Source organism: Episyrphus balteatus, chromosome 4 (genome assembly GCF_945859705.1).
Source record: "Episyrphus balteatus chromosome 4, idEpiBalt1.1, whole genome shotgun sequence".
NCBI lineage: Eukaryota > Metazoa > Arthropoda > Insecta > Diptera > Syrphidae > Episyrphus > Episyrphus balteatus.
The window spans coordinates 20,133,657-20,146,745 of record NC_079137.1 but is presented as its reverse complement, the minus strand read 5'-3'; the positions used below and the strand labels follow the sequence as shown (position 1 = coordinate 20,146,745).

Here is a 13,089-nt window from a genome sequence, read left to right as displayed (position 1 = left end):
CGCAACACACAGAAACTTGATAGGTTATTCACCACCATGGTATATCTTTTTATACCATGATTCACCACACCTCACAGCTTGTAGGCAAACGTCATTTGACCGCTCAGTTTCCAGTCGTGGATCCTAGTCATAAATTACCTTTGCACAAAACATATGTTTTTGTTTTTATCTCTAAATTGTTATTTTCGTTTTTTTTTGTAATTGAATTTGATTGCTAATCAAATAAAAATAAAACACACATACAAGAAAATCTTAAATGCTTGATTCTATGACATCCTCATTGCGTATTTGCCAAGAGGGTCATGCAAACGCACTGGCTCTCAATAAAGACTACACTCAAATTGCTGTTGCAGGTCGAAGCTGTACGTGATTAATTTTCTGTTATGATTTTTATTTATTTTATAAAAGAATTCTTCCCAAGTACTTAAGGTTTTTTCCATCGATAGTGATGGCTTCACTGAAGTTTGCAATATGCGGGGCGGCAAAAACCAAAACCTTAGTTACTCATCCAATGACGTTGCCTGGAGTATTTTGGATAGCAACATTCTTGCTACGGCAGCAACTAATGGAGTTGTATCTGTTTGGGACTTATCAAAGTTTGGTAGGCAAAAACAGCTATTGGTTTACAATGAGCATGAGCGAACTGCTCATACTGTGACCTTTCATAGCTCCGAGCCTTACTTACTAATATCTGGATCGCAGGATGGCACTATCAAGTGCTTCGATACTAGATACGAAAAATCCGTGTTTACTTACTTTAGTAATTCTGAAAGTGTGCGGGATGTTAAGTTCAGCCCTCACGCAACCAATATTTTCTCAGCGGTATCTGAAAATGGTACTGTCCAACTATGGGATTTGAGAAAGTAAGAAAATAAATACCAAGAGTAGAACGCGCAAATTAATACCTTCTTCTTAGGTCGGATAAATGCATTTTACAATTCACCGCCCATAGTGGACCAATTTATACCTGCGACTGGCATCCAACAAAGAATTGGCTTGCAACGGGAAGTAGAGATAAACAAATTAAGGTGAAAGCCATGACATAGCAGGTATCAATAATTCCAACATATAATTCTCTGTCTAGGTATGGAACATGGATGGGAAAGCTTCTTTAGAGCACACCATTCACACCATAGCTGTAGTTGGTAGGGTAAAGTGGCGACCAGAAAGAACGTACGTCAGTTTTTATTTTATTAGAGTTAATTTAGTCGTGTAAACATTTTATACTACATATACAACAACAAACAATTGCATTGAATTATTTTAATTAACTCTGTGAACTACAACCAAATACTTTTGTTTATCCTTAGCAATTGTTTGTTGCTGTTTACCGTTGTAAAATTTTACTTAGGTATCTTAATACTCAGTTCCCAATAAAAGAGAGCTTTTATCATATTTTTTTTTTACTTTAAGTCATCATATTGCAAGCTGTGCACTTGTAGTCGACTACAGCATACATATCTGGGATATTCGGAGACCTTATATTCCATTTGCTTCGTTTAACGATCACACAAATGTTACTACCGGAATTGCGTGGAAAGGAAACGACTCGCATATACTTCTCTCCACGAGCAAAGATTCCACTATTTATAAACACGCTTTTAAAGATGCCGCACGTCCCGCTTTAAAGGCCAATCCTCAAGGCGCTAGCTTAAATCATAAGGATGATATTTTGCATGCAATAAAAGTCAAGGTTAACGTAACTCAGCCGACACCAAGTCTTAAAAGCACGAGCCTCTTGTGAGACGACTGAATATTATATAATGCGTTCGTTTTGAAAGACATGTTCTTTCAAACCGTTCGCTCTACAAGTTTTATATTATATTTTTTTTTTTGCAGAAGTAAACAAAAAGCTTCTCTTGGAGTTGAACATTTCCACATGGCACAATCAGTGATGCACAAATTTTTATTAAAACCATCTGTAAGTTTTTTATTTCAATTTAAATTTTTAAAATTAAACTTTTTTAGATGCATGTTTTAACACCTCCAACAACTTAACACTGAAATATTTTAAAACAACTTTTTTGTATTTAAAATTAAAAACGGCTTCAACAAGTGTCTTAATACTAACTATATGTGAGATATGACCAATTTTTTGTCTAGCAATTCTATTTCCTAATTAGAAGTCCCGTTATACATGATGAATGTTCACACCTTTTTTATAACTAACTCTTCCGATTCTTAGGGCGATTTTGTTCACTAGAAGTTGAACATAACTTGAGGATTTTTATCTTCAACTTTCGAATTTGCTTTTGTTCACTAAAAGTTGACGTTTTTAACTTTCGATTTTCAACTCGAGAGTTTATCAACTTCCAGTTTTCTCAACTTCCGGAAAAAGTAGAAGTTATGAAGCAAACTTGAGGTTTTGCATAGAATAATTTCATGTTTTAATATAAATTTTTGTTTTAAACAATTTATCGTGGTAAAAAAAATTATTTATGGGCAAAATGGATGTTAAATAATGAACTGAAATGGCTCGTAGAATTTGACAGATTTATTAAGCAATCAAATAATAAACATCTAGGTGAACATCACTCATGGTTGCACTTTACATTTAATATCAAAACATTAGTTTAGATAATTATAATTCATCAAATGAATCATTAACATTTCCCGCCGTTTTGTATTTACACACATATACATATACAGTTGTGTTCATAATAATAGCAGTGCTCCCCAAATAAAACAAAAAAGCTAACGTTTTAATATTTTTCACAAAACTTCAAATAGCAAATTAAAGTATTTTATTAATATTACCAGAAAAAAAATTGATTTTTTACCGTTGCTTTTGTCACGGATACATCAATTTTAAAAATTTGTGGTTGTTCACAAAAATAGCAGTGTATAGCATTTTACTGCATCTATAAGGCAAAAAGTAAGAAAACTATTAAAAGTTGTATGAAAGTGTGTTAATTATTAAAGATTACCATTAATTCTTTGTGGAGTAACCATTATTTTAATTACTGGAATGCATCTTCGGGGCATAGAGTCCATTTAAATTTGACACTTCTCGAATGGTATTGAAATCCACGAATCTCGCACTACCTGCCTCAAATCTTTCTAATTTTTTGGTTTCACCTCATGGACCTCATCTTTTACATTCCCCCATAAGTTTTCAAAGGGGTTAGGGTCGGGGGATTGTGCGGGCAACTTCCTAGCTCATACCTTTTTCTTCTGAAACCATCATTTTGCCGCTTTCGAAGTACGCTTTGGGCCATTATCTTGTCGTATACCCAAACTAAAGGCATTTCCTCTTTAGCATAGGGTAACATAACCTCTTCGAGAATTTTTACGTACTCCAGAATACAGTTGATGGGCCCTGATGGGATTAATAGGCCCAACACCGTTGTATGAAAAGCATCAGTTTCGCTCTGACATGCTTCACAGTTTTCACGATGTATCGTGGATCGTTTGATGCATTTTTTGATCTTCTCACATACCCCTCTTGGGATCCAAGGGTCGTCGAGACTATGTGAGAAGATCAAAAAATGCATCAAACGATCCACGATACATCGTGAAAACGGTGAAGCATGTCAGAGCGAAACTGATGCTTTTCATACAACGGTGTTGGGCCTATTAATCCCATCAGGGCCCATCAAGGGTATTCTGGAGTACGTAAAAATTCTCGAAGAGGTTATGTTACCCTATGCTAAAGCGGAAATGCCTTTAGTTTGGGTATACGACAAGATAATGGCCCAAAGCGTACTTCGAAAGCGGCAAAATGATGGCTTCAGAAGAAAAAGGTATGAGCTAGGAAGTTGCCTGCACAATCCCCCGACCCTAACCCCTTTGAAAACTTATGGGGGAATGTAAAAGATGAGGTCCATGAGGTGAAACCAAAAAATTAGAAAGATTTGAGGCAGGTAGTGCGAGATTCGTGGATTTCAATACCAGTCGAGAAGTGTCAAATTTAAATGGACTCTATGCCCCGAAGATGCATTCCAGTAATTAAAATAATGGTTACTCCACAAAGAATTAATGGTAATCTTTAATAATTAACACACTTTCATACAACTTTTAATAGTTGTCTTACTTTTTGCCTTATAGATGCAGTAAAATGCTATACACTGCTATTTTTGTGAACAACCACAAATTTTTAAAATTGATGTATCCGCGACAAAAGCAACGGTAAAAAATCAATTTTTTTTTCTGGTAATATTAATAAAATACTTTAATTTGCTATTTGAAGTTTAGTGAAAAATATTATAACGTTGAAAATATTAGCTTTTTTGTTTTATTTGGGGAGCACTGCTATTATTATGAACACAACTGTACATATAACTTCAGAATTTTTGTTGTCAAAAGGCAGAAAAAAAGAAAAATTATTTTACAAAAAGAAAATTATTTGCTCAAAATTCGAGTTAAAATAAAACAAAATAAAGTTAAATCCCGATTTTAAATTATTGTTAAAACAAATTTCACATTTGAAACACAAAAAATGCACAAAATATAAATGACATTGATATAAATGATCTTGAACTGGCAGTATTTGTTTCAGCTGTCACAAATATCCTAGGGATATTTTTAAAACTGAAAGTTAGCCAACTTTTGTTTTATAAACTCGAGAGTTAAGAAAAAAATAGTGAACAAAATAGATTCTCAACTTTTGTTTTAACTCTCAAGTTTGTTAACTTGAGAGTTTGCTTCAAGTTGAGCAATAGTGAACAAAATCGCCCTTATACCACTACCAATCTGGCTTGCTCCTCCTCAAGCCTCAAATCTCCCTAACATAAATATTCTGGCTCTATTCACATCTTTTATTATTATTATTATTTATTATCAAGTTATTAAAATTACATGATAATGTTATAAAAAGAGCCTAGCTGCTGGGACTATTAGTTTTAGACACTCCCCATTCTTCTATTTCTACATGTACAATGGCCATTACTTAATGTACCCATTTCGTCTGCTTCTGCCACTGTAACTGAGACTTCTAAACTTTCCATGCATAAAAGAGTTTGATTTAATTTAACTCCGGTCAGAATTCCATCGTCAAAATTCCAGCGATGCCTGTTTCTGTTCCTTCATCCAATGATTCATCAGTCCCATTACCTTCCTCAACCCGCCCCATTTCAAATTCCATTTTCAAACACCATTCTTTTCTTGATCTTCTGATGCTCCCAACCGTTAAAATTGTTCAACAATTTTTTGACAAGTTTCTAATGACTAGCTCTCGGAGATTTTCATATCTTCAAAACTCTCAAACAGCCAATTCCAGTTTTTTCGTCAAGAACAGCAAACAAGTTCCCAACGAAAATACGTCCCTTCGTTGCCTATCAATTTATTACCAAATCCTCAGGACTTCGAGCTAAAACTTCTGATGTTTACATGAATTCCCAAAATAATCTGTCTAACGTATTCGCCTTAACTTAAACAAACCTATACAAGACATTTCAAATATTGTACTCGATTCCTCTGACTTTATTATCTATCGTTAAGATGCTCTTGAATGTGACTAACCCTTGCGACATAAAGTATATATTAAATAAAGATTTCTTGATTTTCATTAAATAAACAAGAAAGTGTTTCCTTCCTAATTAGTACAGGTAAAATAGGCATTTTCAAAATAATAAATTGTTACACTCATGAAACTAGCAAAAAATTTGCTTTTGAGATAAGAACCAAGTACAAAAAAAGTCTATACAAAAATTTGGGTGGAAGGGTGTTTTTTCGCGGGCAAGAAGGAGGGGGTGAAGGTCAAAAATATAGTGAACAAAATTGTTTGCGGAATATAATCATATGACACATGTTTTTAAGGTACTTTTTGATGCTGAATCTAATGGCATAAAGATAAAGTCAATACGATTACTCTAAAAAAAGTTATAGCCGATTAAAAACAAGGGTGCTTGTTTTTTGACTTCAACAGGTATAAAATAACCGAAACCCATGTGAAAAACATGCTACACTGATTAAATTCGGGATCAAGGTTTTTGATAAAGCAGGGACAAAGGATTCAAAAAGTTCTTAAAAATATTTTTGGTGAAAGGGTATTTTTTTTATGGCTTGAGTTATGTGTGAGAAAGGTATCATAACAGCTGACTTAAGTTTTATTAATTTTTTAAACTTGGTGAAAAAGTTTTGGTTGTTATAAGAATTAAGAATCCATAAAGGGTACAAAATTATCTAGAGGGAAGGGGTGTTTTTTTTTTTTTTTTTAATAAATGATGAAATTCGGAACTAGTACCACAATACTGGGAAAAAATTGTTACACCAATAAAAATTGGTAAAAATGGGCGCATTCACGAACCTAGTGACTACGTAGTCGACGCGTTCTGATTGGCTGAAAACAACTAAAAAAATAGTTAAAATTTCCCCTTCGACACACAGTGGTAAAAATGCTCCATCTAGGTGGACATTTGGTTGAAATTTGAATGCAATTAAGAGACAAACTGGACTTTACACAGTTATAAGGAATGATTGATAACTATGAAACCACCCAATTTATTTCATTGGAGACAATTTCTCCAGCTAAACAGAGCAGTCTTTTCAAAGCAAAAGATGATTCCAGGACTTTGCACATAATCCAAATTTTTTTTAAGATAACGTGTTTTAGCTCTGTTTGTTTTCAACCGAGTTTATTTTTTTTGAGAATTGTCAACAGTTGTCAGCACTATATGTGTATATTAGAGTGACCGCAAGAAATCGATTTTGGAAATTTGGTCGGGGGAACCCTATAAAATGTTCAGCCTTTGCAGAATTTAAGATAGCCAAAATTTAAGCTCGATTTGATAAGTCTAAATGGTGCCGACACTCGCTCAAAGTATCGAAAATCTCTGTTTTTTCACTGTTTTGCGAAGAAAATTAGCTCTAGCTCCCAAACAGATGGGGCTACTTTCACTTTTTAAATATTAAATTAAAGGTTGTGTCCTTACACATAATAATTCAGATGCTAAATTTGTTTAGACTTACTTAAAACAAACTATATTGTGTTCATTTTAATAAGTCTTCGATTGGATAAGTCTAAATGGTGCCGACACTCGCTCAAAGTATCAAAAATCTTTGTTTTTTCACTGTTTTGCGAAGAAAATTAGCTCTAGCTCTCAAACAGATGGGGCTACTTTCCCTTTTTATGTATTAAATTAAAGGTAATGTTCTTACACATAATTGAGATGCTAAATTTGTTTAGACTTATGTACTTAAAAAAAAACTATATTGTGTTCAATTTAAATTTTCAGTACTGACCTCAAAAAAGAGCTGAGGTGTAAACTCTGTTAACAATGAAACTTTCTGTTATAGATTGATGTAAGGTTTTTGATAGAAATGCTTCTCGTATAATTTAAATAACAATAGAATCTTTAGGGCACAGTAAAATAGGCTTTGAAATTTCAAAATCAGGCTTACATTAAAAAAAATAAAAAAATTCTTACGATTTGAAAAATTCCTCCTTTTTGGAAGGTTATAAAAGAGGTGTCAAAATTTATGGTCCAAAATAGATTCTAAAATATAAAACAAAGATAATTAGTAAAAAAAAAATGTTAATAAGCACCAAACACTTGATGTAATAACCCAGATTCCAGGAGAATTAAAAGCAATGCATGTTAAATCCAACTGCGGATAGGGCAATGCTAAAAAACATAGCTAATGTTTATGAATATTAAATTTCTTTTAGAAACGACAAAATCACAGTTTATGAAAGAACTATGGATTTGGCCCATTACTTCTACAGCATGTGAAACTCCTCATTGTTCCTGATTTTCAAATAAATATTGTCTTCTTGTATATAAGATTGATTTTGAAAATACAAAGTCAATTGGATTCTGCCCTAGTGCTTCTATTGTTATTAAAATTATACTAGAAGCATTTCGATCAGATACCTTACATTAATCTATAACATAGAAAGTTTCATTTTTAACAGAGTTTGCACCTCAGCTCTTTTTTGAGGTCAGTACTGAAAATTTAAATTGAACACAATATAGTTTTTTTTTAAGTACATAAGTCTAAACAAATTAAGCATCTGAATTATGTGTAAGAACATTACCTTTAATTTAATATATATAAAAAGTGAAAGTAGCCCCATCTGTTTGAGAGCTAGAGCTAATTTTCTTCGCAAAACAGTGAAAAAACAAAGATTTTTGATACTTTGAGCGAGTGTCGGCACCATTTATAGCGTTTTCGTTTGGGAATTCTTAGAAGCGTCCGGGACTGTCCGATCCGGAATGTCAAACGATCAGAGTTAGATACTTTTTTTTTATTCTGAAGTTTGGGTTACTTTGTATTTGTGAAACATCAAATGCGAACGTCTGACGAAAGTTTTGTTTTGTTTATTTTTTTTTTTTGTTATCATTAAGTTATCTATTTTTGTTTTCTTTCTTCACATTATTTTAATATAGTTTAAAGTTTGTGCATAGTTAAAAATCTTGAAATTGAGAAATGAATAACAAAGAATGACATTTCATTACTTTGACGTCTTAAGTGTTAACATGTGTGCGTGATTCTGGTTTTGATTCTGCCTCTAAATTCGGAATCGATTTTCTCTTCTTTTTAGAATTAGAACTGTCATTGAGTGCCAAACGATCAGTTTCAGAATCGTTCGGGAGAATTCCGGACAGTCCCGGACGACCAAACGAAAACGCTATTAGACTTATCCAATCGAGATTAAATTTTGGCTATCTAAAAATCTGCAAAAGCTGAACATTTTATGGGGTTCCCCCGAAAAAAATTCGTCAAAAAATTTTTTTCTATGGGAGTTGCGGTCACTCTAGTGTATATGCAACACTTAAAGAATTTTTTGTTAACAATACCCAATAAACACTGGAGACCCATTTGATAGAATTAAGTGTCTATACAATTTTTTGAAGTTCTGTAACTTTTTTTGCCCACCTTTGCCCACCTTCCAGTTTTCGTTGCCCGGACGAGTAATTCATATAGATTACACACCGGTAATATTTGAAGCCATACACAACCATAAGCGTGCTATATTGGAAATTTTCTTTGAAAATTTCATTTTTAGGGAATGATTTAATTAAAATCTGGAGAGAACAAACCGCTCAAGAAAAGGATTTTGATGTCCGGAACTCTATGTGAATGAACAGATTATTTTAAAAAGTTTTGATGAGAACTTTTCAGTTTTCCTTTAATGTACCTACTTATAAAGAAAATTAGGTGAGAAATGGGTTATATGACATTTAAGCCCAAAGAAGAAAAACAAAATTCAGACTAGTTTTATGCTGTGGTTACCCATGAGTGTGGTTTAAATTTTAGTGACACAAGTAACGGCGCATGAGCTCAAATGGATTTAGGTTATTCAAAAATAATAGTTTTGATTATAATTATTAAGTCGAATTAGAAATACATAACTTTTGGTATATAACTTAATTTTTCTCAAATCAATATTGTTTTTAAGCATTCAAAATGATTTCAAAAAGCACGATTTTGACTTTTGATAAGATTCTTAAATAAAAGCAGAATTGAACCTTTAGTTAATTAAAACAGGAACGGTTACACAACTCGAACAAAGATTTATTTTAAAATGATTATGAAAAAAATAATAAAATGAAAAATTGAAAAGCAATGAATATTAGATTGATTGTAAAGTTGAAATATACAAGTAATGAAAAGTAAAGTGTTTTAAGTTGTTTCTTCCAACACTCCTCCTCAACTTAAAAGCTTGGTCTTGTAGTGGAGCTAGTTTGTTTCACCAAAACATTTAAGTTCATCACGAAGTTTGGTAAACTGGAACTTTGGAAGAGGCTTCGTTAGAAAATCAGCAATTTGATTTTTTGTGTTGACATATTTTATCTCGAACAGACGTTTCTCGTATGTATCGCGTACGAAGTTATACTTGATATCAATATGTTTGAGCCTTTTATGTTCCCACTTGGATAGTAGATGAATGACCGATTGATTATCTTCGTAAATTGTTGGTGGAATATTGCATATACCTTTGACTTCATCTAAAAGTTTTTTAGTCCAAAGCAAATCGGCTGTTGCTGAAGCTAACGCAACATATTCGGCTTCAGTCGAAGAGAGAGCAACCGAGGTCTGACGTTTGGTAGTCCAGGATATAACATTCCCAAAGATTTTAACAAGAAATCCAGATGTGGATTTGCGATCCTCTTCACTTCCGAAATCTGCATCGACATAGCAACTTAAAGGTTCTTGTTCTCCTCCTTTTGTATACTGAAGACCAAAGTCGATAGTACCTTTAATGTAACGCAGTATTCTTTTAAGACCTCTCCAACGGGCTTCGTTCTGTTTGTGCTGATATCTACTGAAGTAATTTACAGCCAGGCTTAAATCTGGTCTGGTGGCCAGCATTCCAAACATCAAACACCCCACAAGTTCTCGATAAGGTCTGGTGTCTTGAATTTTGTCGCTTTCATCACTAAGAATGGGAGAAGTGTCCATAGGTGTATCAGTAGGATTGGAATCTTGCATTTTAAACCTTTCAAGTATCCTATTGAAATAAACTTTTTGATTTAAATGAAGTCCCTTGTCAGACCGTTTAATATTAATCCCGAGGAATGTTTTTGGTTCTCCCAAGTCTTTCATGGCAAATTTTTCTTTCAGAGCACTCTTGACGTCATTAATTTTTCTTTCATTGTTTCCTGCAATCAACATATCGTCAACATATAGAATAAGAAAAATACGAGTTTGTTCTGATTGTATCATGTAAAGGCAATTGTCTAGTTCTGATCGTTTGAAATTGATTTCTGCTAAGAAACTGTCGATTGTCTTGTTCCATGCCCTGGCCGCTTGCTTTAAACCGTAAAGGGATTTTTTAAGTTTACAAACTGATTCCGTTTTGCTGTCGAAACCATCTGGAATCTTCATATAAATCTCTTCTTCAATCTCACCATGCAAAAATGCATTTTTGACGTCCATGTGATAAGCTATTAGGTCGTCTTGTACGATGATGGATAAAAGAGTTCTTAGGGTTGTTAATCTGGCAACAGGAACGTTTCTGTGTAATCATAGCCTTCTCTTTGAGCACAGCCTTTCACTACCAGTCTTGCTTTATATCGTTCTATGTTCCCAAGTGCGTCTCTTTTTAAACTGAAAACCCATTTGTTGTTTATAGAGCGTTTGTTTTCAGGAAGACTACAAAGCTCCCATGTTTTGTTCTTCAACAAAGCTGACATTTCTTCATTTACAGCTTTAATCCATTCTTCTTTATCATTTCGGGAAGCAATTTCTTCATAGGTTTTGGGAACGTCTTCTATGAAAGTCTCTGCTTGAAGTGCTAGAATAGCATAGTCTTCAAGGTATCGAGGTAAGTTTGTTCTTCGGTTGGATCGTCGTAGCTCATCTGGAGTCTCTTCAATTTCTTTAAAGACGTCTACGGATTTTGTTGATTCAGCTTCAGATTCTTGATGGTTTTGTTCTACTGTAGGTTCGTTTTGCTTTTCGTCAACTTCTTGTTCTTTGGTTTATTCAATTTCATTCCAACCATAATTGTTAGAGTTTTCAAACGTGAATTTTTCTTCATCAAATACTACATCATGTCCGAAAACAATTTTTCTAGTTTTTGGATCCCAAAGCTTGTAGCCATTAGGACAATATCCTATAAAGAAACATTTCATAGTTCGGGAAACAAACTTACCTTCAAGCAGCTGTCTGGGAATCTTTAAATATGCAATGCAGCCGAAGATCTTCAGTTTAGAGAACTTAATCTTTTCCCCATACCAAAGCTCAGCTGGAATCTTCCCTTCTAGCGATGATGTTGGGTTTCTATTAATTAAGTACACGGCTGTTTGGACAGCTTCCGACCCTAATGTTTTGCTTAGTTTGCAGTTGAGCATCATACATCTCGCTTTATCGAGAATGGTGCGATTCATCCTCTCGGCAACTCCGTTCTGCTGAGGTGTGTATCTTATTGTAAACTCAAATTGGATTCCTTTTTCTTCGAAGAATTCTTTTATTTCCTTGGAAATATATTCTCTTCCATTATCGCATCGAAAGCGACTCAACTTTGTATTAAAATGAGCTGTGGCCATAGCCTCGAAAATTTTAAAATATTTCAATACTTCAGTTTTTGATTGTAATGTATAGATTGCGGTAAAGTGCGTGTAGTCGTCAATAAAGGTAAGAAAATATTTCTTCAAATCGTGAGATATGGGACTTACGGGACCAACAATATCGCTATGCACCAGTTGTAGTGGTCATGATGTCTTCGTTCTTTCTTGATTGTGGGGCAAACTACTTTGTTTTCCTTCTAGACATACTTCGCATGGTCCTCTAGGAAAGCTTGAAGCATCGATTTTAATTTCGCTCGTGTGTTTTTGAAGTTTCTTGATGTCTTCAGCATTGAGATGACCCATTCTCTTATGCCATTTTTCATAACTGTCATCTTTTGTACAAAGAAAAGCTGAAAAAGTCTTGCTGAATGATATTTGGTACAATCCTGTCGGACTTCTTTCTGCGATTGCAATCGTACAATTGTTTTTGGAGATCTGCCCACATCCTTTCTCAAATTTTACGCAGAAGCCATTCATTTCCAGCTTTCGAACTGAAAGCAGATTATATTCAAGGTTCGGAACCGAAAGGACATTCTTAACAGTGATAAGATTTTCTTTTTTATCAACAAAGCTCGATAGTTGAATATCACCAACTTTTTCTGCAAGTAAATAAGTTCCAGATTTGGCAACTTTTATTTTTATTGGTTCGTTCAATTGTTTGGTGTTTATGAGAGTAACGTTACTGTTCATTAGATGTTCTGATGCACCGGAGTCGAGGAAACATCTTATCTTGGAATCTGATCTCTCTCCAATTAAAGCTGAAAAACAATAACCATCTGAGATGTTTTCTTCATTGTCTTCTGTTGCTGTGTTTGCATAATTTTTGTTTTTATTCTTCAAATCATATGCTCTTTTTCTGCATACAGCCATTTTGTGACCAACTTTTCCACAGTAGTTACATTTAAATGGAAAGCGGCCCTGTGTTTCGTTCATTGGCTTTCGTGGTTGCGAGACAAACGCTGTAGAAGGAACTGATTCTTCCCCGCTCAATTTCTTTTCATCTATTTGTTTTGACTCTTCATCTTGCAGTCTGTTTTTAACGAAAGAAATAGTAAGATTTTCAGCAGAGAGAGTTTCAATTGCAGTAACGACGTTGTTATATTCTGAGGGCATAGTGAGCAACAAGTGAGAT

The 13,089-nt window shown here is 33.9% G+C and overlaps 1 protein-coding gene across 2 annotated transcripts in view; it reads left to right on the top strand.

The window, feature by feature from the left end:
* The first annotated feature begins 109 nt into the window (after nucleotides 1-109).
* The window catches only part of LOC129920263 (GATOR complex protein WDR24), a 39,638-nt gene continuing 26,658 nt past the window's right edge, over nucleotides 110-13,089 (top strand). The window contains exons 1-6 of one of the 2 annotated variants that reach the window (XM_056001555.1): nucleotides 110-362; nucleotides 422-863; nucleotides 917-1,028; nucleotides 1,085-1,173; nucleotides 1,414-1,740; nucleotides 1,840-1,921. In XM_056001555.1, coding sequence (XP_055857530.1) covers nucleotides 257-362; nucleotides 422-863; nucleotides 917-1,028; nucleotides 1,085-1,173; nucleotides 1,414-1,740; nucleotides 1,840-1,921 — 1,158 coding nt within the window. In that variant the 5' untranslated portion in view covers nucleotides 110-256. The remainder of the gene's footprint in view (nucleotides 363-421; nucleotides 864-916; nucleotides 1,029-1,084; nucleotides 1,174-1,413; nucleotides 1,741-1,839; nucleotides 1,922-13,089) is intronic. The other variant, XM_056001556.1, reaches the window with a different exon arrangement.